At 38.8% G+C, this 25,290-nt stretch overlaps 1 protein-coding gene and 1 long non-coding RNA gene across 4 annotated transcripts; both read right to left on the reverse strand.

The window, feature by feature from the left end:
• Nucleotides 1-8,530: 8,530 nt before the first annotated feature.
• Nucleotides 8,531-10,440, reverse strand: med18 (mediator of RNA polymerase II transcription, subunit 18 homolog (yeast)). 2 transcript variants are annotated; one of them, XM_010865160.3, is made up of 3 exons: nt 10,269-10,440; nt 9,710-9,802; nt 8,531-9,423 (listed from the first exon to the last, which is right to left on the reverse strand). In XM_010865160.3, the coding sequence occupies exons 2-3, from the start codon at nt 9,780-9,782 to the stop codon at nt 8,870-8,872; spliced, it is 627 nt and encodes a 208-aa protein (XP_010863462.1). In that variant the 5' UTR covers nt 9,783-9,802; nt 10,269-10,440; the 3' UTR covers nt 8,531-8,869. The 2 variants fall into 2 exon arrangements, with proteins under 2 accessions (XP_010863462.1, XP_010863461.1); XM_010865159.4 differs by having other exon boundaries at nt 10,108-10,440.
• Nucleotides 10,441-11,608: 1,168 nt separating this feature from the next.
• On the reverse strand, nt 11,609-24,166 carry LOC105006559. Of its 2 annotated transcripts, XR_002195749.3 has the most exons (7): nt 23,978-24,166; nt 14,468-14,543; nt 12,736-13,056; nt 12,523-12,651; nt 12,028-12,156; nt 11,848-11,888; nt 11,609-11,700 (listed from the first exon to the last, which is right to left on the reverse strand). It is a non-coding gene; the product is annotated as an uncharacterized LOC105006559 (long non-coding RNA). The 2 variants fall into 2 exon arrangements; XR_002195748.3 differs by having other exon boundaries at nt 12,028-12,651.
• Between the last annotated feature and the right edge of the window lie 1,124 nt (nt 24,167-25,290).

A 25,290-nucleotide genomic window follows, 5' to 3' on the forward strand; every position in this document is an offset into this window, starting at 1 on the left:
ATAGAACAGATTTTTTAAATCGCATTTGCCAAGCCTTGACGCTCTCTACAGTAACACTGGCAGCCGGTTCCCCAATGTGCCTAAAACCGAGATAGCCTACTATTGCCACGCCTACTCATTGGACAAATTTAAAGCTTGGAGGGTGAATCATGTTAGCTACTGATTTTAAGGCCATTGCTGATTTTGTGAAATTTGGTATTCATTCAGATAAATATTGTAGTCAGTCAGTGTATTCTCTAGTTAGATGCATGTATCTGCATAACACGTTTGCCTACTGTCAATTTGCCATTGGCAGTAGGCCAAACAGCAACCGAAGAGTCACTTGGTATTTACATCCGTTTCAAATAAATTCTATGACACAAGAACAATTTAAGAACCCTAAAACAAGTCACTTGATATTTATATAACTTTCTGATATATTACATGATAAAACACAAGAACAATACAATAACTGTTTTAGAACCCATTACTAGGTTTTATATATATATATATATATAAATGACAACACAAAAAGACAAGTAAATACCAGACATTCACAACCAAAAAGAAAAACAAACAAAACAGAAAGAGGAAAAGGATCACCCCTTTGAATTGCATAACAAGCCCATGTCTGGATTTGATTGCAAGTATAAATGTGCTCTGAGCGATTCTGCAAATCGACTATGGAAATGTCAGTGCCAAACACATCTTCTATAGAAATGCATCATATAAAAAAAATGTACATACAGTGGATATAAAATGTTTACACACCCCTGTTAAAATGACAGGTTTTTGTGATGTAAAAGAATGAGACAAAGATAAATCACGTCAGAACCTTTTTCACCTTTAATGTGACCTATGACATGAACAATTCAATTGAAAAACAAATTGAAATCTTTGAGGGAGAAAAATAAAAACTCACAATAACCTGGTTGTATAAGTGTGCACACCCTTAAACTAAAACTTTGTTGATTTTATTACAGCACTCAGTCTTTTTGGGTAGGAGTCTATTAGCATGGCACATTTTGACGTGGCAATATTTGCCAACTCTTCTTTGCAAAAGCGCTCCAAATTGCGAGGACATCTCCTGTGCACAGCCCTCTTCAGATCACCTCACAGGTGTTCAATTGGATTCAGGTCTGGGCTCTGGCTGGGCCATTCCAAAACGTTAATCTTCTTCTGGTGAAGCCATGCTTTTGTGGATTTGGATGTGTGCTTTGGGTCGTTGTCACATACAGCCAGTACTTGCCAGAAATTCCTGCAGTTCCTTTAATGTTGCTGTAGGCCTCTTGGGAATCCTCCCTGACCAGTTTTCTTCTCGTCCTTTCATACATTTTGGAGGGACATCCAGTTCTTGGTAATGTCTCTGTTGTGCCATATTTTCTTCACTTGATGATGACTGTCTTCCTCTTTCTGTTTTGTACCCTTCTCCTGACTGATATCTTTCAACGATGAGATCCCTCTGATGCTTTGGAAGCTCTCAGCGGACCATGGCTTTTGCTCTGAAATGCAACTAAGAAAATGTCAGGAAAATCCTATTAGAACAGCTGAACTTTATTTGTGATTAATCAGAGTCACTTTAAATGATGTCAGGTGTGTAATGACTTCTATTTAACATAAGTTTGAATGTGATTGGTTAATTCTGAACACAGCCACTTCCACAGTTGTAAGAGGGTGTGCACATTTATGCAACCAGGTTATTGTAAGGTTTTTATTTAAAATTTTTCCCCCTTGAAGATTTCAGTTTGTTTTTCAATTGAATTGTTCACATTATAGGTCACATTAAAAGTGGAAAAAGTTCTGACATGATTTATCTTTGTCTGATTTTTTACATCAGAAAAATCTGGCATTTTAACAGGGGTGTGTAGACTTTTTATATCCACTGTATGCTTAATGTAGGACAATCTTTTTTTCATCTGTAAAACAGACAGTGCAGCATTTTCAAATGCAGAAATGTTTTCTAATATTTTATAAACTGCAGGTCTCTGAAAAAGTTATTTCTGTCAAGGTCATAGAGGTGTGGGTTCGATTCCCATGGGGTAGCATTAGGTAAAAATTGACTCAGGCTCATTGAGAGTGTCTGTTGAATAATTTCAATCTAAACTGAAATATAAATGCAACATTCTACAATTTAGATTCTGTCAAGTGGATTCATTATCTTGCCAAAGGAGAAATGCTCACTAACAGGGACGTAAATATGTATATGTATCATTTTTTGCGTACATATCATTTCAGGGTACTGTACGCAAATAAAACAGGGAACCAACACTTTACATTTTTACTTGATATTTTTATTTAGTATATATTCAATGTGTAAATCCTCCAGCATGTATCCTCAGCTCTCATTACTCAATGATACTGTCAAGGTTAGAGGGGGCGAAGTTGGTGTTCCCTGCTGTCAGGAGCCAAATAACATTGTCCTAAAGTCAAAATGGATCTTAATTAGCTTCCATATACTAACTGTTCTATACATAATTGGAATTAGTTTAAAATGATTTGTCCAGGGGACATTATTACGGTGCCAGTAGGGAAGGGACATCATAAATGATCCTACATGGAAAACTCACAACCCGAGGGAAGATGGCAAGGCATTGTCAGTAGGGATGTTCTGGTCTTATTTTTATTCATTCAATGTTTTTTTTAAATGGTCTCCCTTTCCAATTTCATGTTCAGTTTTATGAACATTACGCTTCATCCCATTAATTCTAAAGAAGTTTCTGAGAGTCAAGGAATAACACGTGCTGAAATTTTGCCAAGCTCTTCTGGTTCCGTAACACTCCTTGCTCACCTAGGACATATTCAGGAGATCCCACTCAGCCGTCAACCACAAGTTAGCTTGCAGAACCCTGACCTACCATAAGGTGGTGATAGAGCACAACAAAACAAGGCATCCCGGTCTGATATCCCACCCCAAAAGGTGCTAAACCAATTTGCACAACCCCCTGCACTAAGGAAATGCCTGGACTGGAAGTCAATGTCCTGGCAGCAGGATGCAGTGGTGCTGTGAGGTGGAGACTTACGGTGCACTTCCACTGTTCCGGTGCGTATTTGCCTGCAAAACGCATCCCGCCTTGCCCCAGATGGTTGCTTATAGACAGCTCAAAGGGCCTCGCTGCCTTCCCGAGATGCTTTGCGCAACCGTCAACAAGGCCTTGACGCTGTTCATATTAAATAAATTTTATCCATTCGAGGCAGTGGGCGCACTAGACCAGTGGACATTCACAGTAAGACCACTGATCAACCAGATTTCTATCTGCAAGTTTTGGTAAAACTTAAAAAAAATCTTAATTCTAAAAGCTCTGAAATTGTATGTGCACCGTCAGTTAACAGCAATTTTAAGATGGTGTTCTCAGGGAGAAAAGCAGTGTTGACAGTGCCACACAGAGCATTCTGTAACTTAGCCAATAACTTAAATTTGGTCTAAACCGACCAGAATAGTTTTGCCACATCTTTGCTGTCTTCCACATGCCTTATGCCCCAAAATGTAATGGAGCCAGATTCTGTGTGCCAATCTTCCACCTGGCCCAGCTTTGTGGGACACCCAGGTGTCGACAACATCTTGTAGCTTATCTGACCGCCAAAAACTCTGTCGAGTTGCTATGTTTCGGTGGACACTGACGGTTCTATCCCGGGTTTGTTTGAAATGCTCCTTGTTAATGGCGCTGTGTTTCTTTGAATATGCTCTCTGTCACGTCCTCTGGGGCCTTCCAGAAGCAGGTGTTTAATGTCAAAATTTCTGAAGGCAATTGGCTGCACTACAGCTTCAAGTCATAGCAAAGGGGGTGAATTTGTATGCAATCAAGAATGTTATGTTTTTTATTTTATTTGTAGTACATAGAAATGTATATACTTTTTTGAAATCAACATTATTATTAACTTTGTGTAGACCAGTGACATATGCTCAAATTCTAGTAGGGCTGGATGTAGCCAGAGAGCTTAACCTACAATATTTTCTCCATGCAATATGTGAAGACACCATACCAATTGCATCTCACAATTTTGTATGTAGGCCACTGTGATGACTAGAAGACATTGCTCACCCTACAGTAGGCTATATGCGCCTCACTGGGACAAGGGAGAACCATGTGATGGTGGTGTGAAAACAAACTGTTTCTCTGTTGAAAGAGATGGAAAACGGGCTAAGCAAAAATTGAGATATAATAGAAATGATGGGATATATTGTAAAAGGTCATCAACCAAAGATCGGATGAGTGCTTGAGTAATGTCGTTATGGAATGTCTAAGCGATACAGTAGATAGGCTTTACCGTCTACAAACAGTCACTCGTGAATTATTTCGGGAATGTCAGCACGCGCCACTTATAGAAACAGGTACACACCCATCAGTGAATTTACTATGCAATTGCATTGATTTGTTCTGCAGAAAAAGGACGTTGACACACGATGTCACCCATGATTAAAGGTTTTGGCAGAAGCTCTCGTTCCCGAGGGCATGGACGGCCAGCGGATAGCGTTGTTTACTCGAGACGACCCGGTGGGAAGCGTCACAAACAAAGCACGTTCAAATGCTCCTTGAGTGATAATTGACCACAACAGTCCCAACCCACGAAAACATCCACTTAAAGCACAAGCTGAAATTGTCTACCGAGTCCCCACCTACCTACAATAGTAATTAGGCGTACATTCAAAGTTGCGCAATACGGCCGCAAAATGCAGACATGTGTGGGGATGAGTAAAGTCACACTTGTGAAATGACTCGTCGAGTTGAGCGCATGCATTAGATGGGCGAGGATGTGTCATAGTGTGTCACGGTATGACCGACGAATATCCCCACATTCGTTTCAAAATAGTAATAATATCATGCTGCTAAGAGAACTGGGGCGGGGGGGGGGTAAAACACTGAACATAACACAATTGTATTTATAGTATTCATTTAAATCATTCACGAACACAAACTTTGTGCAGGGGAATTGAGAAGCGGAGTTCATGAACCACAAGCCCTCTAGTTCCAGTATGCACTGTTTAACCTGTCACACGACATGCACACCTACGCAGAGACAGAGCAAAGTATTTGAGGTGGTGACAGACTATTGACCTTAAGCCAGAGCCTTGGAAGAGGACCACACCTCTGGAGGGAAAAGGAGGGGAGGGAGCGGCGGGGAGGCGAAGGGAGGCCCCCCAGTGCCAAGAGACGTAGCCTGGTGTCCGGAGCCTGTGTGTACGCTTCCCTCTGGGCAGGCCGACTGCTTCGCACTGTTCCCTATCCCAGACATTCCAAAGGCGGGAGGACTGGCTTCAGGCACCCTCTGTGGCTGACTTTAGAACAGCCAGTTCGGCACAGAAAACCACTTCAGCCACAAGCGGGGCAGCAACGGACTGGGCTGAGAGCTACTTCGCAACAGCACAAGGCGCGCTTTGTGCCCGTTCATTTAGACTTCTCTGGGGGGGATGAAATTCAGTGGAATTTCATTCACATTCAGAAAAAAAGAACAATAAACCATGCCGTTCTGAATGGGTTTCGTCCCACAGAGCCAAGATCCAGGAACCCACCGGTACTCATCCCCAGCCGCCTAGCAATGTCACATCAGCGGCTCGTGTGGCCTCTGTTGGGCCGGGGATGACCGGAACACTCCAAGTTGAAAGAACTGCAGGCCTGGGGGAGAGAAACGTCTGTCCTGGGATAACACCTCTCCCCTTTCCTCAGTTCGCTTCCCTCATCGAGCATCTGAATGACCCTGAATGACACAGGAAAAAGTGGCTTCTTTCCAAGTATCGGGAATGTTCCCGAGTAGGCGAGGCCGGATTTCACCCCTCCGTGGCGTCGGCCCAACTCAGGCTGACTTAAATACTTCCTGCCCGGGGCAAAGTCAGGCTTATCGTAGCACAGATCTTGGCATAGGCACTACCTGGTATGAACATAATGTTCAGATGAACAGCGACGAGGAGCCAAGAGGGCTTTCATTAAGACAGTGAAGCGAAATGGAAGACGGGGGGAAGAAAGTGGTCCGCAGGTAACAGCTTCTTTCCACAGTTTGGAGCGACCTGAAAGAGAGAGGTGTAACTAATACGATAAGACACAGGACCACTTAATCCTATTTACAAGTTCAACACTGACTGGATGATAAAACATGCTGGGGGGGGCTATGCTTTTCTCTTTTCAGGGGTAGAGTACAAAATCTGCTTGACGATCCTTATGTAATAGGCAGGTGGGGGTGATATGGTGACTGTGGATTCTGTTGCTTTAAAAAATATATATATCAGGACATTGGGGTTTTGTGTGTTTACTTCACACATGTTGGAGGCATCAAATGGTCAGGCAAATGATTATGATGTCTTAAAAGGGGTGGACTTCACATTTAAGATGCCCAGAAGTTCAGTAGGGATTAAACATGTTCCATGCCTTCATACAAATAATCTCCAATTTCACCAAATACCAGTCCAGACTACCTCTATACACTACCTATACTGCACACTTCATAGGAGGAACATCCCTTTGGAATGGGTGCAACCCAACAGGTTACATTCAAGCCTATATCATCTGACTGATCCGATCTCTCTACGAGACCCTCAGACATCCACTACCGAGAAACTTTGAGGCAACCTGACTTGGCCTTCGGTAGTGGATGAAATCACTCACATGAGAAATCGTTGGTTGGCTGGATCCACAGTGGCTGAGCGGGCCCGATGCCAAGCAGCTGATTAGCAAGTCTCTGGCTGGGCTCTCCAGCCAACAAGGAGGTACCCTGGGAGTCCGGCTCATGACCGAAGAGCAGGCTACTAAACACTAGTTTAAGTGGAATAAAGCCTGCAGAATATTGCCGTTGACTGGCAGGACACAAACAGCCCTGGGCAAGAGGCATCTGCTTCTTTAATACATAATTCACTTTACAGGCATCGTGAAACATCAGCCTTCAGTCCTTGGGGCCAAGAGTCTGCGTTTGGATGTGGGTAAAAATGCATGTCTCTATCAGATGCTTTACAACCAGCCACTATGGAATATTGTACATAGAAAAGGCAGCACACTTAGAACAATGGTTTTATTCGAACCATTACAGAACAGCCAACATTTAAATGGAGACAGGCCAGAGGTGAGAGTGATAGAGACCACATCGGAATAGTGAAAACCTCCCAGAAGATCCCTTCAGACACAGGGTCTCTTTACATTGGCTGGCTGGCACAACTTAATCTCACTGGACGCAATGGCAACATGCCATCCTATAAGGAAGGGCATCAAGAATTGACATGACAACAGGCTGTATTTTTACATTATAACCGTACCTTAAAAAAAACGGAGGCCTTAAGTGATAGCACCAGGAGGTACTAATGGGTTAAAACACAGAGGATAGGAGTAGGAGGGAATTAATGCTTTTGTGAGAAGGCTTTCATAGGTCTACGTATCATTAAGAAATTGAGAACGCTCATTAGAGGGAGATGTGCAGATCTTGCAGCTAATTATTACCATGGCAACCACAACTACTGTAGATGATCTGAGGTGCCAAGATAACTCAAAGCAGACGCCGGGTTTGTTCAGAAAGAGCAAGGGTGCCCTCTAGTGGCAAACAAAGGAAATTGAACAAATCAACAAGGACACATTCCGTAAATATTATTTTTGATTTTTTTTAATCCACTGCACGGTACCAGCTCGACACGCCTTGCCTTTTTTGCTTTTCCACTGGCCAAAAGTTAGGACAGTACCTAGAACCAAATACTGTTTTTAGTACCTGCTCTGTCAGGGCTCCAAGCGAGCCGAGGCAATACCAAAAGGTGACGTGAAAACACAGAAGACTTCAGATTGGACAAGTGACTCAAAGCGTGCAGCAAAGCAAAACAAGCTGTTTTTGAAAATGGGTTTATGAGACGAGAACGACGCGTCTCCGCGGGTCTGTCTCAGGAGTCCTTGTATTGAAATGGGCTAATTTCAGGGCGAGTACATAGGACCAGACTCGTAACAGGCTACTCTTGAGTCATTTGGTGGCATTATAGCCGGCAATTATGTATACCTTTTAATCGAGATGGAGGGGTTATGTAGGTTGTTTAAATGTGTTGGTGTTAAGTTGTTAGGTGTATACACAAATATTTTTCAAACTGGGTCTGTGACCATGTTATCCAGATTGATTTAACTTTTGATTTGTTCAAAGCTTGTCAATTTAAGAAAATTTTTGCAGTTCGTTCAATAGATTTCTGTTCACTACAGGTTTTATGTTAGTTTGAAAATGCTGGCTTTTCGCCAGTATCAGGTGTACAATATCCTCCATTGTAGTTCCCACGTGTGTCGCGTTGGAGGCGGCATCACGCCAGTTTTCCTGTGATGTCACTATGGGCATGTACAGGGTATCTGTAGTGGAAAACAAACCACGGCACTATGCGGTACTAGGTGAGTAGAGTCGAGCCGGTACCATGCAGTGGAAAAGCACCAAAAACATATGGAATGCTGCAAGAAGAAATGTGGACTTGTTAAATGTTTAATGAATATGCAGATAAGAACTGAGTCGTCAGAAACATCCAGAATGTTGTGCCCTGATGAACGAGAGCCAGTTCATCAGGGCACAACACAGAGCCTGTCTGATGTGAACCAAAACGACAGAGCCTAGATGAGAAAAATCCAGTTTAATAAACACTTTAGCTTTCAGCATTTCTTGAAACAACTTAAACACAAAACAAACCACAATTGGTTTCCCTCATAACAAAACCAAAAGGGGGATGGCAGTCAGTAAATGAAATAGAAACCAATTTCCCCCCTAATTCAACACCCTCTCCGAAAGTAAATCCATCCACAGCAACGAAAAAAAACTGTGCAGACAGCTCAGAGAAAGTGTTCCCTTGTAACAATCACAGAAACAGTCCCACGTAAAACAAAACAGAAGACAAATCCACAGTTAGTCCATTACAGCCGATGGGGCGGCTCATCCAAACGCACCCCTTTTTCTTTTTTCACATGTGTCTCTTGGGGTCAATCTTCTCTAGGTGAACAAGGGGCTTGAGCTGCTCTGCGAAGCTGCGCATTTCCTCTGACATGGTATCCTGGCCAGCAGGGGCCAACACGCTGAGCTCCACGAGGGATGAGAGCGACAGGGGCTCGGTGTTGTCGGTGTTCCCGGGGACGAGGACGCGGGACAGTTTACTCACCACCACTTTCAGCGCGCCTCGCCGGAAAATGTGACCCTTGGCTACAAACTCGTGGTCCATGCGGAAGCCCATCTCGTTAAGGAAGTCGGGGAGGCTGTGCGAGGCGGCCACGTCCACACAGTTGCGCACCAGAGCATGACGGGACTTGTCTCCCACCTCGGGCTGGCCCAGGTAGCGCAGGTGCCAGGGTGCCGTGGGGTGTGAGAGGGAGCGGCGGGCGCGCAGCAGGAACGGGTTGCCCTGCTGGCCCTTCAGGAGATAGACCAGCTCGTGGTCGGCGAACAACTCAGGCTCCATATTGTCGCAAAGGCCACGGAGGCGGTGCAATAGGCTCTCAAGGGCCTGATCCAAGACACTACCTGAGTCATGACATGAGAGAAAAGCGTCATAAGTGGAGGCCTTGAAGAAATCACTGTAAATTCAAGTAGTTGACACATTTAAATTATTTAATTGAAACTCACTTCTTGAAAGAATACTCTCAAGTCACAGCAGACGCTTGTATGTGGTTTTAAGATAACAATATTTATCTTGAAATGTAGCTAACTATATTTACCACATAGCACTAAGACACCATACCAGATCTCATATACCATGTCTGTCCTACTAAAGATGTTTTTGTCACCATCCTAACGGAGGGAGACTCACCTTGCAGCAGGTATTCCATCATGTTGATTGTGCCGCCCGTGACTGGCATTACTGAGACTGGTGGCGCCTCCATCTCTCGTCAGTGTCCGGTAGCTATAGCAAATACACGCAACTTTATCAACAAGGGTTAGCTAGAACGTTGTTTGTTAACATATTTATATAATCTGAAACGAAGCCTCCAACCGATGCTGATTATTAGAGTGAATACCTTGACTGAAAGGCAAAATGTGTAGAGGATGCACTTCGCTATCTGATTTCATTCTAAAACAGGCTAGCTATACGCTTACTACAATACATTGGATATACCGTTTGCCAGTTAGCTGGCTAGCCGAATACGTTAACCAAAAAACGATATGAGAAAAGAGTTAAAGTAATTATGTGCAATACACTGAACTTACATTATGTTTGGTGAAAACCTTTGAGACAACTACCTACGTCTGCTGTTTTCTTTTCAACTAAACGCAAGCGTTATCTAGCTTCTTAGCTAGCTAACTAGCTAGCTACAACATTGTACTATAGCTAGTTTGTTTGCTGGGCATCTTCAAATTAACGTATTCACCTTTCGAAAGCAATTTAGCCGATTATCAAACAGCTACACACCGGAGACTGTTAAGAAAGATGATATCGAACAGTTAAGGTAGTAGTTTTGGTTAGTATAATAACTTTGCAAGCGGTCTACCCGGTCTTATGGTTTCTGCGCATGCGCAATAAGCAATTGTGTGGTGCATTCAACTACAATGCGAAAACGTTCTATAGTGTTTAAAAATGAACTCAATGCAATGCATCTAACAGATACAATTTTTCTGAAATTTGTGGAGACGTTTTGTAATACGTGACACTATAAATGGGTAATACAACCTTTGCAATTACACCTAATCTGTCACAAGACATACATTTAATTAGAGGTAATGTAGCCTAAAACATGTTAACTATCAATGATAACATTGTTAAACTTTTAAGAAAACATTTAAGTACCAGGGATATGTATAAAATAATATAACAGCAATGAAGGAAGACAGAAATATATACTTATGTAATATCTATTAAAAATTATCTTTATAATTTGTTTAGGGACATAACATTTCAGATATAAAGCAAGCTTTCATAATTTGAGACAGTTATGAAAAGGCACTACCCTGCCCAACATACACAAATATTGTCATGGGGACTCCCCCCTTGTACTAGGGAATAAAATATAAATAAACAATTATATGCAAAATTGCTAATGATATTATAGGATTATTTACATTAACGCCTAACAGTGTGTTGTTGTCAGTGCAGTCAATACAAGGTTTGTTCAGATTGAATGGTTAAAGAAAAGGCTAGCAGAGGCAGTCAGTGTTTTTCAAAATATTTAACAATTAAAGTCGAGACAAAATCTGCTTATGGAAATGACCAAATACATTTACAAACATGACTTTTAACAGCATTATTTTCAGTCATTGTGTATTGTTTTAAACATTCTTTCCTTGTCCAGCACATAAAGACACAATCTTATTCATTTTAGCCACCAATGGTAGTTGTTCAATCTTTCATCACCTCTTTCTACATCCTTCTAATGGATCTTTGTGTCATAAGAAACCCCTCATGTGCACTGTGCTTTGAGAAGGTGTTTAGTGTAATTCTAAATAATAATTAATCAAAATGTTTAAACAAAAAATAAAGAAATGGTACAGTAAAACCTGCTAAATAACGAATGTCGAAAAGGATAAAAATGTTAGACAGCCCTGAACTAGTAGATTTTGTACTGGATGTTACAGTTACTAACAACTGAAAGTAAAGAATCTTGACACCTTGCTGTTTTCTGGCACCTTTTAGCAAGGTGATGAACTTGATTCAGGCTATTACCTGTCATCAAAATGGTGTGGCATTCTATATTCTTAAACCTTGATATGACTGTACACACAGTCATTTTCATTGCTAATGCAATCTCTCTGTTGGAGTCTTCTGACAACCAAGGACGAATAAACAACTTCAGAATCTTCTTCCTGCTGAAAATTGATGAACGAGATTTGCATAGAAGTCATATGTTTTTTCTGAATTCACTGCTGTGCAACTAATCGTCATCGTCAACAATGTCATAATTACATAAACAATAACAAGAATATGAGTGATGTAAGCAAGATAAGATAACTTACATAGCGTGTTGTCTGGCCAACAAAGAGTTGATTGGCAGAAGCTTAAATATTTGAAGAAAAATACACACCTTACAATCAATTCTCATTTAAATGGATAGGGCTTCAAAACTGAATATCAACATGTAACAAAAAATATTATTCATCTTGTGATCTCTCCTGCTTAACTGATAGAGGTCCTACCTGAAAGTATTCTACTTCTGAATTGGCATAATATACACAGTGCAAGTAGAAAAAGGCACCCAGCTGCTGAGATTCCAGCAACGGATGTCAGACATTGAGTTTCTCTGCAATATGGAGTAGTCCCATTGTCTGTAAAAGAGGCAGGAAAAGTGTTGTGTTTCTAAAGACATGCCTCAGTGCAGCCTGCATTTTTACTAACATGCTATAAAGGTTGAAATAAAACTGTAATTGTGAAAATGATGACAACGCCTTTTTTGTAAGAGCTTTTTGAAGAAGCTATTCATCTGGGTAAGGATGTGAGCTCTAGATCTCATCAGTCAATTAGGGCTGTGTGAGTACAAATCTTCAAAAAAAAAATCCATGGGATGGAAAGATAAATTAAATGACAGTATATGTTTACATCAGGAGTATTATTAGACATATGGTATTTATTTTAAAATAGGTGTACAAAGAATGGACATGGACTCAAAGAACTATTCCACAAGTGGGTCTCACCTATGCTTTTATTGCTTGTGTTGGTCAGAGTTGTGGCAAGTTTGTAATATGGGCTGCTAACCATTTTTGTAGTCGATTCATGCATAAAATGATTGCCAGCCGAAGTTGTTATTACTGGCAAGTGAGTTTCTGAACAAAGAGATGTACAATTAGAGAGCTTTAGACAAAATTATTGGCTTGCAAATTATGTTTAATTATAGTAGGTTGACTAACCTTTTTCAAGAACAATGGACCAAGACAGATGATCGCTTATTTTGTCCCTTTTAATTAATTCACATGTGTATATTCCTTGGTCCTCCTCTGTAAAAGGGTTGATAACCAGTGAACGATTCCCTAAAACCATCTTTCTAGTCCATAAATCCTGGACTGTGCGCTGAATGCCGGTTTTATCCTCACTGAAAAACTTGATGCGGTGCTCACCAGCACTATGATTTGAGTAAAACCATGTAAAAGATTCTGGATGATTTCCATTACTCACGCACGGTATCACCAATTTACTCCCAAGTTTTATGTGAAGAGGACTTGAAGATTCTACTATAGATAGATCAAAACAATAAGGGGCATTACATGAAAGTATTTGCTATAACGTTTTTCATTATATATATATATATATATAATTATATTTATTGACATATTTGGGGATCAATTACATGACAGTATATATATATATATATATATATAAATATCAGATAAATATTGTAGTCAGTCAGTGTATTCTCTAGTTAGATGCATGTATCTGCATAACACGTTTGCCTACTGTCAATTTGCCATTGGCAGTAGGCCAAACAGCAACTGAAGAGTCACTTGGTATTTACATCCGTTTCAAATATATGCTATGATACAAGAACAATTTAAGAATCCTAAAACAAGTCACTTGATATTTATATAACTTTCTGATATATTACATGATAAAACAAGAACAATACAATAACTGTTTTAGAACCCATTACTAGGTTTTAAAAAAGGGCTGTCACAATATCAGATTTTCACTGCACGATTATTTTTCCCAAAATAATTCACGGTAACGATAATATCGCAGGACCTATTGAAATTTTGAAGAAAATAAATGCTATTAGTCAAATTCATCTTTAACTTTGTCTAATGTGCTTTTTCCCCCCTCTTTTTTGGATTACACTCAAAATATGAGGTGGAGAGAGTCTGTAACCATAACTGTACACATAAAAAAGAAAAGCATACAAAAAGAAAAATTACACTTAATGGAAAGTGAAAAGACAACCAGATGAACTGATAAACAAACGACCCACAAGGCCAAGAGGAGTTTTGGGGAAAATCACCCGGGGTTTCTAGTAGGGCGAACGAGTAGATTTCAATGCCAATGCACAGGTCCAGTCGCATCGTCTGTCCATAGTTGACATGAATAAGGTATCGTAATACCGAGAGGCGTTTTTGGAAAAATACAACTTCAGTTTCGCATAGTGAATACAATATTATGACATGTTTATTATTAACATGATTTCAATATTGCATTTTTAAAATATCACGGTTATCGGCAACACCGCTATATCACGACACCCCTAATATATATATAAATAATATTCATGTGACATTTTTTTTAATGTTGTTTATTCAGGCTGATTATAAACTTTCTCTTCTGTCTAGAGGAAACAGTAAACACATAAATTCTGTTTCATTTATACCTAAGCAATTTGCTCAATGCATGTCCTATTTCACTGAACTGATTAGCAAGTTTCCAATATGCAGTGAGACATTGATTCTCAAAGTTGAATTACATTTTTATGCAATGAAAAATTTTTGTGACATTTGATGTATATATGTATACTGTTTGGCAGAAAAGCAGTGTAAGGTTACATACTATGTCTCCTCTTGTCCATACAGAATTAGATATTTGTTTATTCTAATGGACAGATTCACAAAGACAACTATTAAGAAAAAGTAATGTTTTTCGTAAATTACAGACACTTACCTGATGTCAAAGAAAAACCCCCACCATAGAATGCAAGAGTAATGGCAAATATCACCATCATATTTAGGATAGAACACTGTTGGGAAACAGAGACATTAATATAATATCTGTTGATAGTCTTTAAACTAATAAGAATATACACAAAAAGCCAGAAGTGTTTGATCTAAGTAGTGTTGCACCAAAACTGTAAATGTTTTTTTGAAATGTAAATCCATAGGAAATTAAGAATAAGTTTACCATCACAAATTTCAACTGGTATATGTATGAAAGTGGTAGTAAAACACATTTACATTTTATTTCCCTGAACACCTACGCCAAAAATCTAGTGTATTTTTTTAGGCTTGCTCAAACAGTTGTCAACCCCTCCCACATAGATGTTTTCTCAGAAGCCATGTATTGCATTGGCTATGGTGTAGGTGTCAGTAGCAGAATACAGGGCCATTGACTAATGTGGTCTGTGGCTCAATTTTCCATGAGTGGGTTTTCATGCTGCTTTTAGCAAGCCGTTAGCACCAAACGCAATAGCTAACGTTAACTGAGGACATGATAGACATAGTGCGAACCAAGCCGTTATAGTCTGTGCATACAGACTAACAAGGCACATTACCAGAACCAGGCTTTTGGGGCTTTAGTTCGAGACAATATCTTCTCAGCCTCAACTATTTTTTGCAGATGGTATGGGATAAATAGCCTGCTCAACCATTGGCTTCTTTTCCATAAGCCTTGATTGTAAAAAAAAAAACATAATTATAAAGATGGTACAACTATAAAAATGTATTAACTTTTTATGTGGATTTAAAACAACCAGTCACAATTTCTTTTTTTAATGCAAGACAAATCACTTAAAAAAATTGCTCTCCAAAAGGAAGTTGGTACTCACATCTCCACATTGTCATGCACAATAATCAACAAAAAGAAAATCAAAGCAATTGTGCTTTCACGAGGAACTCATGTTGTACAATTTTACATCTAGCTATCTAGGTGGTTTTGTGCACCAAATGTGCAGCATTTTGTGAAATGTGACATTCATGAAAACTACCATTTGTCCGACATTAGTTAGCTAATGAACAGTGTCCTCCATAACTAGTGGGACAGTGTATTCAGTATTGCTACTTTTGCTGTGCACTCAAGGTATAGGAAAATCTGACTGAATATGAGGCAAAAGTACTGTATGTCACCTTTAATTTCACTTATATGTTTTACCCACTAAAAGTGACAGCACTGTCAGAGTTCAGTCCCCTTATTTTATGTGAGCATAAGTATTGGGTTATTTGGCTCACAGGGGTTTCTAATTGTTCAGGTGTTTCCTGATGCTGTTTACACATTGAAGTCGCATCAAAACAATTTTTCATTCCGGTTGACTAAAACGAGACTAGAATTATGAGACAAACGTATGTATATGACTAAGGTCTTATGAAACGTTACTGTACATGAGGTTTTTGGAAAGAGAGAAGGCATTTCAGTGCGATCAGCTCCTTTGTATGTAAATAAATCTTGTGGATCCTATTTGTGGATGCTAGTACAATGCTGAGTTAATGTTTTAAGAGTACAAAAAGCATATTTAAAAGATTTTGTCACTGCGCCTTTCTATTGTGTTTACACGAGTGCATGAGGAAAAAATGACTTCTAACAATTTTACAGCAGACACACAAGGTAGGCGCTTCACGCACAGCTCTATCCACTCCTTATCACCTTCATTAGTGTATTTGGGAAAATGTTCTACAAAATGTGTGTTTGTGTTGGAGGGTTGAAACATATTATAAGTGCCCATCTCGAGTAGTTTATCAACCCTTATTTGACCAGGTACATTGACAGAATACTTAGGGCAGTGCTTTCTGTTGTGAAGGACTAAGGGATAAGATGACAGAGAGAAAAGAATGTGCCCAATTTCAAGCACCAAAAAAAGAGAGTAACTTGCAATACAGAAGACACTTTTATAAATACTCTCATTCAGCAAACAGCTCTCTTCTGCTGATTCATGTGAAAGCAAATTGAGGCTGGTTTGGGGAGGAGGTGTAGACAGTCAAAATACAAGTCTTTAATCGAAATCGTGTTATTGGTTTATCTTAGTAGATCTTGCAGGATAAAAGTGGCTGCTAAGATTTACAGTTTCACCCACCAATAGCTAACTTTGCCTGCAATTTGAATAAAAGGTGGCTATAATGTAAGGGTATTTTGTTGACTAAAATGGCTCACTGTTTTCATCATTTTGACAATAACAAAACAAATAATTATTCAAATGACACAAATGTGACTAATACTTGAAGATATTTTAGTCAAAATGTGTAAGACCAGACTAAATCAAAAAAGGTGCCAAAATGAAAACTGATGTCAGAAAGCATAATCAAATATGAAGAGTAGGGAACTGTCTAAGACAAATCTAGTGATTTGAATGCTAAAAGAAAAGAGGAACTAAATTAGAACCTTAGCACAATTGTTGGGCATAGGCAAATCAACAGTTTGAAACATCCTGTAAAAGAATTAAACCACTGGTGTCCTCAGCAAATAGCAATGACCAGGTCGGCCAACAAAAACAACAGATGTTTGTTGGGGTGTCACAATCTACATGCTGGGGTGTCACAATCTACTCTTTGCAGAAGACTTAGGCAGCAAAATTACAAAGGCAACACTACAATTTGCAAACCTCTGATCAGCACCAAAAACAGAAAGGCCAGATAAGAATTTGCTAAAAAGTTAAGAGATCAGCCAGTACAGTTTGGAAACCAGGTGTTATGGACAAATGAGATGAAGGTGAGCCTTAATCAAAGTGATGTGAAGGCTAAAATGTGAAAAAAAAAAAAAAAATGAAGATGAATCAAAACTTTCCATCTCATCTGTGAAGCATGAAGGTAGTGTCAGGGCATGGGCCTATATGGCTGCCTCTGGAACGGGTTACTCATCTTTATTGATGATGTAATGAATGATGGCAGCAACAGAATTAATTCAGAAGGTTACAGAAGCATCTTGGCTACTAATGTACAAGAAAATCATTGGGCGGTGCTTCAAAATGCAACACGACAAGGAACAAATGCAACGCAATGAAACCGAAGAGTTAAAATAACAACAAAAAAATCAAGGTAAAGACATTAAAGACCCATAGTATTTTTTTCTAATGTATTGACAGTAATATAGCAAACAGAAATTAAAGAAACAAATACGAAGAGGATGTTTTCCTATTTTCATCTTTCACATTATCAGCTATACAAAAATTCTACAAAGTTCACTGAATTTCCCTTAAAGTGAGAAAACAAGCATTGAATAGTGTAGGGAGTAATTATGCAATCTACAGTAGGCTACCTTGCTGGTTTACATTTTAAAAATATCAAACAATTACATTTTTACAACTTTTGTAAGCAGGTCAACCAAAAGTGAAAGTAAAACTAGCCAAGTGAAGTAGAGTTAGTTTGAATGCACTGGTGCCTGTATATAGAATTATGAGATACAATAGTAGTAATGGTAGTACCTTTGTTGCAGTAGTGTTAAAACAACTGGTGGGTTAACTCTGTGAACCGATCAAGGAATAATAAAAAAAGTAAAGCTCCCATATCCCATATATATTTCAATGCATTTTTCTACAAAACTACATATACTCAAGAAAAAGCTGTAATTGTTTGTCCTCCATTCTCCCCCTGCATAGTTGTGTCATTATACTTGAAGGCTAAAACCACAAGATTAAACCATGGTAAAGTTATTTTAATGATTCAGTCTTTTATATGATATACAGTGCCATTTATAATTAAAAAAATATATTTTGCTGCCATCAATCTATACACAGTACCATATGATGACAAAGCAAAAACACATTTTTAGAAATGTATGCCAATTTATGGAAAATTTTAAACAGTAAAATCACATAAATATTCAGACCTTTGCCATGACACTTCAAATTGAGCTCAGATGCATTCCGTGTCCTTTGATCATCATTGAGATGTTTCTAGAATTGTATTGGAGTTCACCTGTAGCAAATTCATTGGATTAAATATGACATGAAAGGCACAAGATTGTCTATAAAAGTTCCCACAGTGTATGTCATAGTAAAAATCAAGCCATGAAGTCCAGGAAAATCTCTGTAGACCTCAGAGATATAATTGTGGCACATACAGCTCCAGAACAAATTAAGGGACCACTGCACCTCTTAATTTTGACCCCTCTGGTCCTCACTTAAAACCTTCCTTTTAGACTTTTTTTAATTTTTTAAGAGCTGTATATCTAAAAGTGTTTAAACTTCATCATTATGGGGTAGTACAGGTAGATTGATGGCCAAAAAATCTAAATTAAACCTAAAATATAACAACATGTGGATTACCGTGAATACCGCTCAAAGGCATGGTACATTTTTAGTAAAGAACGCTATTATTTAAGTGCCTGCCACTGCAGTACCATCTCACCTATGGTCATGAGCTTTGGGTCATGACCGAAAGGACAAGATCCCGGATACAGGCGGCCGAAATGAGCTTTCTCCGCAGGGTGGCTGGGCGATCCCTTAGAGATAGAGTGAGAAGCTCGGTCACCCGGGAGGAGCTCAGAGTAGAGCCGCTGCTCCTCCACATCGAGAGGGGTCAGCTGAGGTGGCTTGGGCATCTGTTTCGGATGCCTCCGGAACGCCTTCCTGGGAAGGTGTTCCGGTCCCGTCCCACCAGGAGGAGACCCCGGGGAAGACCTAGGACACGCTGGAGGGACTATGTCTCCCGGCTGGCCTGGGAATGCCTCAGTGTCCCCCCAGAAGAGCTGGAGGAAGTGTCTGGGGAGAGGGAAGTCTGGGCATCCCTGCTTAGACTGCTGCCCCCGCGACCCGGCCCCGGATAAGCAAAAGATGATGGATGGATGGATTAAATAAAATGGATCAAATGGTTTGCGCACCTCTCTGATCACAGCAAACATCCATTTAGTATGTATCAGCTCATATGGTGTTACTTATTGATCTCTCGCTTACTCCATTGTACGTGTTTTGATTGTACTTATTTTTAACGTTCATTTATTTAAAACTTTTAGGTGTGCAAAGCTGTAATCAAGGCAAAGGGTAGCTGCTTTGAAGAATCTGCATTATGAAATGTATTGGATGTTTGACACTTTTATGGTTACTACATGATTCCATATGTACTATTTCATAGTTTTGATGTCTTCAATATTATTTATAGAATGTGGAAAATAGTCAAACTAAAGATATTCCCTTGAATGTGTCCCAACCTTTGACTGGTATTATACGTAGTGCTCTGTGCCAAAATAAATATCAAATGCTTTCATGCTAAGATTATAATACCTTTTTTTTACACTGAGCATGAATTGACACAATAAAATTGTTCAGTTAAAAGTAAATTAAAAGTTTAATAAAACAGCTAATTAAAATTGGAAAATTATAAAACAAAGGTTTAAACAAATGTTAATGTTATTGCATCTGTCTCTAATAAAATGCACATAATACAAACAATAGTATTTTACTGTCTTATTTATTGTCTATTTTTAAATATAACGCATTAAAAATGCTCCTCGGGTAGGTGAACCAGAAGAACCACGCAGCAGTGTTAAATATGACAAAAAAAGTGAGGGGTATTGTTGAAGCACATTTCTCTGTGCTCAGCTGTGTATTTGGCCACATCTCCAATGCACTTAAGTTAAGAATCAGGGAACATCATCCCAAACAGATGTGGTGAGGTGTCTTGGTGTCTCAGGCCCTTGCCCCAATAGGCCATATTTCTGCAATACCCCTTCACCAATGGCCAGTGGCATTTAAGCAATGACAGCAGTCTTGATAGCTGCCATCTCCTCAACTTGAACAGTACAACATTAATGACCTTCTCAGCCTTGTCAATAACCTTGTCTGGATTTGTACAGGTTTAAGAATAAAGGAGAAAATAAAATAATAATAAATGTATTTGAAATAAAACTAATAATAACAAAATAACTCATAACTCATAGCTCATAACAAAACTTTTTTAAATGAGCTCTCATGCACCAAAAGGTGGGAGACCCTTGCCATATGTCATTGTTTTAAGATTGAAGTACTATGGAACATTATATGAAGTATGATCTACTATATGTACAGTGGGGAGAACAAGTATTTGATACACTGCCAATTTTGTTCTAGCCTTGATCTATTGGTCTCTTGAGTCCCTAACTGTAAACATTTTAATAATTCACTTTGTAGGATTGACGCGTTTTGCATTATCTTCGGTAGGGTTTGAATGAAAAGTCCACCAAGACAGCCATTGAGGAGGCTACTGTTGGTAACTACATTATCAACGAGCATGCTGGGAGCATGGAACTGGAAGATACAGGAACTGTCCTCGAAGGGGTCAGGGTGCGGTGGGATCTGGAACATGGTGCATTTGCTGTCGCTATGCTGTTTGGTTAAATATATGTCATAAACCACAGTTATCCTGTTAAGCTTCACTACCCTTTTGTCTTTCAGAAGGTTTTTGTAAAAATGTATGGGGACAGACTTACTAACCCAGCCCTTACATTTAAAAACAGGCTGTTTCAATAAACTTTGTAGCCGTCTGAGTTATTGTGCTGGCTGATAAATTGGGACTTAGAATTTCGGATTTTTATCATTTAGATTGTTTTCAGGTCTTACAAAAGTGCAAATATTAGAATTAGGTGATGTCTTCTCATAATGGTACATAAAAACACAATAAAAGTAGGTTCATTTGCCTTGAAATTATACTACATGTGAGTTCAGTTCAACTTGTAAGTTGTGGTTATTTTAGCCAACAAAGTTGACATGCACATATTGTGTTTACATGCATACCTAATTCTTTGTCTACAGAATGTAAGAGAAATAATAAACTTTGAGTAACAAAACGCATTATTGAAAGTGCATCTTTTGAAAAAAAGCTTTCTCTAAAGTAGCTCAAAGACTGTAAAAAAGCAATTTAGATGACACACTGATTCCCTACAATTTGAAGTGCATTTGTTACACAAAAGCACAGCCGAAAATGTAAATTTTGTTTTGAAAACTAGAGCAAAATTGTCCTTTCTTTGTTGCAATTCTTGTTCAAATGGAAAAAGTACTGAAAATTGCATGAATTAATTGTCCCATCTAAGAAGTTTTTTATGCATTTACATTTTTACAGCTTTTGTTTGTAAGCTGGCCACTGCAAGGGGGTGTAGTGCCAGCAGAATACCTCACCTCCTATTTTAAAGTTGAGAATGTTTTAGTCAATAGAGTTGGCATGCACAAAAACTGTTACTGAATGTATTTGCTATGTGTTTGTGCTGCTTGCGGACAATCTATTGGTATATGTGCTGCTTGTGGGCAGTTAAGTTTGACTTGTGCTCATCTAAACTATTTGAATCAATAGTTTGTTTTTGCAACAGATGTTACTTTTTCTTTTGCTGATGCAAATATATATTTGAACATTTAAGCCGGTTCCATGTGATGTGCAGTAGGCTACTGGCTGTACCCAAAAAAAAGGTTGGGATAGTGCATTTATGTCCTCCATTGAAAGAAACTGGTTTCTCCAGCTCAATGCAGTTCTTACTGTTATCATGTGAAAGACCCGTTAGCGACACACTTGCACATTTTTCTATATACATTTTACTCTCCCTACTCTTATTTCTATACAAGCATTAAAGTAGAAGGCTTTAGAATTTCATGTTGTCCTGACATGAATAGATTGTGTAGTAGGCCTACCTTGTACATAATATATTTTAGTAACATAATCGCCAAAATAACATGTTAAATATTAAATTGTTAATCAGGTATAAGATACATGATAAAAATCACTTTGAAGCTACAAAAGTAAATTATATTAAATATAATTGTCTTTAACCACTATGCCACGCCATTACACATTTCAGATGTCACTAGACTCCATTGAGGATTGTGTTAAATAGGCTTACTAGTATCTACTAACTTCCTAGGAATAATCATAAGTATTGAGCAATTGCTAGCGAAACTGAAGATGAACTATTCCATGCCAGAAACAGCCGCACTATAACTGTATACAGTTTCAGTTAAAGCTTAATATATCGCAACTACGTTGTTAAGCCAGCAAATGTTTTTGTCTATCCTGACCCAAAATGCATGCACGGATGCGTACTTCGAAGGTCCAACAGAAACAGTCGCAATATAACAGTAAACTGTTTTATTTCAGGCTTACCATAATGTAGAAACTAACGGTTTTAGCCAGCAAAGTTTTCGTCTATACTGAATAATTCATAACATGTACTATGCATTGCCTGCGAGGAGATACAACCTCTGGACTTATAGTTCACAAGTCTGCTTCTCTAACCACTATGCTATTTAACAAGGGGTAGTCTGTCAATCACTCACTCAGTAAGAGACATTTACTCTTCTTGGTCGGCCCTGCATACGCGATCCGGAAAGATTTAAGCGACCACTGCAAAATTCTCAGTTTCTCTGGTTTTACTATTCATAGGTGTGTTTGAGTAAAATGAACAGTTTTGTTTTATTCTATAAACTACTGACAACATTACTCCCAAATTCCAAATAAAAATATTTAGAGTATTTATTTGTATAAAATATCAACTGGTCAAAATAACCAAAAAAATATGCATTGTTTTCAGACCTCAAATAATGCAAAGAAAACAAATTAATATACATTTTTCAACAACAAAATACTAATGTTTTAACTTACAGTAGGAAGAGTTCAGAAATCAATATTCTGTGGAATAACCCTGATTTTTAATCACAGCTTTCAAGTGTCTTTGCATGCTCTCCACCAGTCTGTCACATTGCTGTTAGGACTTTATGCCACTCCTGGCACAAAAATTCAAGTAGCTCGGCTTTGTTTAATGGCTTGTGACCATCCATCTTCCTCTTGATCAATGGGGTTTTTTCAGTGTGGGGGACCTCCCTGAACTTATTAGGCCCTACAGTTGGTTTGATATCTCTGTCACTTAGGCTATTGCAAAGATATTTACGTTTTTCAGTTAACATTTGATTTCAGTTGCACTTTCAGTTGCTTTAGATTTCAGTGGCACTTCAAAAAGCTGCGAGTATACAGACGATGAAAGATCCGTGACGGAAAACATATAAAAATGCTGTTAATTGTTCGCTAACCTCAGCTGATTCAGATTATATTTATAAGCACGCTTCGTTGAAAACGTGATACCGAGCAACGTCGAATATTTTATATTTAATAATTAGTGAACAAAGTCCTAAACTGTCATTCATTTTTACTTGGTTCTATCTTCGAACGTGTATGGCAGATTTCTCCGCTGTACCGCAGTTTCTGGGAAATGGCATCCCACAAAAGATGCACGTTTAAAACCGCATGTCTCTAGAACAAACCGCTGAGATGTTATGTCGGGACCAGTCTCGGTTTTCTATGTTTGCTGCCGCTATTTACGGAAGTGTAATGCCAATTTAACAACATTTTTAAATTGAGGTAAATATAGCTGACAAAACTTAAAAAGTTAAAGAAAAAATATGTGATCAGTCATTGTTTACAGGTTCACGCAAGTGTGATCTCATTATTTGTAACAAAGACATTTTATATGTAATGAGTTGGTAATACATTTAAGTTGACTATGTTTTTTACTTACCAAGTTCACATTAAATTAAAAAGCAAATCCGTACTGTAACAGGTAAACGGTCCGTTTACCTTGTGGCCACCAGGTGCCCTATATTAAACAGGCAACCAGCTCATCGTTGTATGCTCCTTATTCGTTAAAATTATTTAAAGTGGTCAGATATGAATATAGATAAGATTAGCTTGTTTGGTTTTCAATTCTATAAACGAGCACAGCCTAGGTGTGCGTGGAAAGTAGGAGGGGCTGACGAACAAAATACCGTCACAATGTAGCTGCCTTTCTATGAAAAGTCCTTCCTCAGCCTATCCTATACTGCCACCTGATGGATAGATCTCTCAGGGGTGTATTGCATCTCTTTAGAAACAGATACGCTTGAATCAAACGAAGAGCCAAATCAACTTCCAAATGATCAGGATATCCTTACTTCACTCTCTGTTTAACACATTTCAATTATATGCACATTAAATAATGAACGGTTTATTTTGAAACGTCTAAGTTAGAGGCACCAAATAAACATTCACATGTTCATCATTCACATGTATCCTAATTTTGTGACGTCCTGGCGGACGTTTATTATACAACGTATGTGACTGCGAATCAGTGATCAAAACAGAACACAACACTTGATACAGGCAACCCTACTTAAGTGATAATTGCTTTGAATTGGCAGTTATCCCAGGGATGTCATATTGCTTTTATAAACTAGTTACCAACGCATTTAGAGCAGTAAGAAGTGATGTCACGTCATACCCGTTGTTTACGATCTCATATACCTCCGCTATCAGCATTCAGAATTCACACCACCTACATAGATATATGACAAATGTATCATGTAATACTTTTAAGTTGTTGGTTATATTGACAAACACATGTTCACATTTAGCAGCATATTAAACAGATTTTTATGTTATATGTTATGCTTTTTGAACACATATAAATAAAGGAAATCCAGAAATCTGTTTTTATATGTGGATATCATCAATTATTCCAGTTAATATTTACAAAGCCTGGGAAATGAATATTTTTCCAGTGTGCCAGTCTCAATCCTCAAGCCAAGAATGACTAATCCACTAAACCTCAAAGGAAGAATACATCCACATAGTCAAACCTCACACTGGACCCTAAACAAACCCCAAAACCCTTAATCTCTTTTCTGCTTATCATGTGCACCATAAGGAAAGAACACACACACGGTCACAAAGGCAGATCAATTCCTCATCATCCATACCATATCACGACCCTATAGTGAACTTAACATATAAGCTAAAAGAAAAAAGCCTGATAGCCACAGGAGCAGGACGGCATCAACAATGTCCAGTGACATG

Source organism: Esox lucius, chromosome 20 (assembly GCF_011004845.1).
Source record: "Esox lucius isolate fEsoLuc1 chromosome 20, fEsoLuc1.pri, whole genome shotgun sequence".
Lineage (NCBI taxonomy): Eukaryota > Metazoa > Chordata > Actinopteri > Esociformes > Esocidae > Esox > Esox lucius.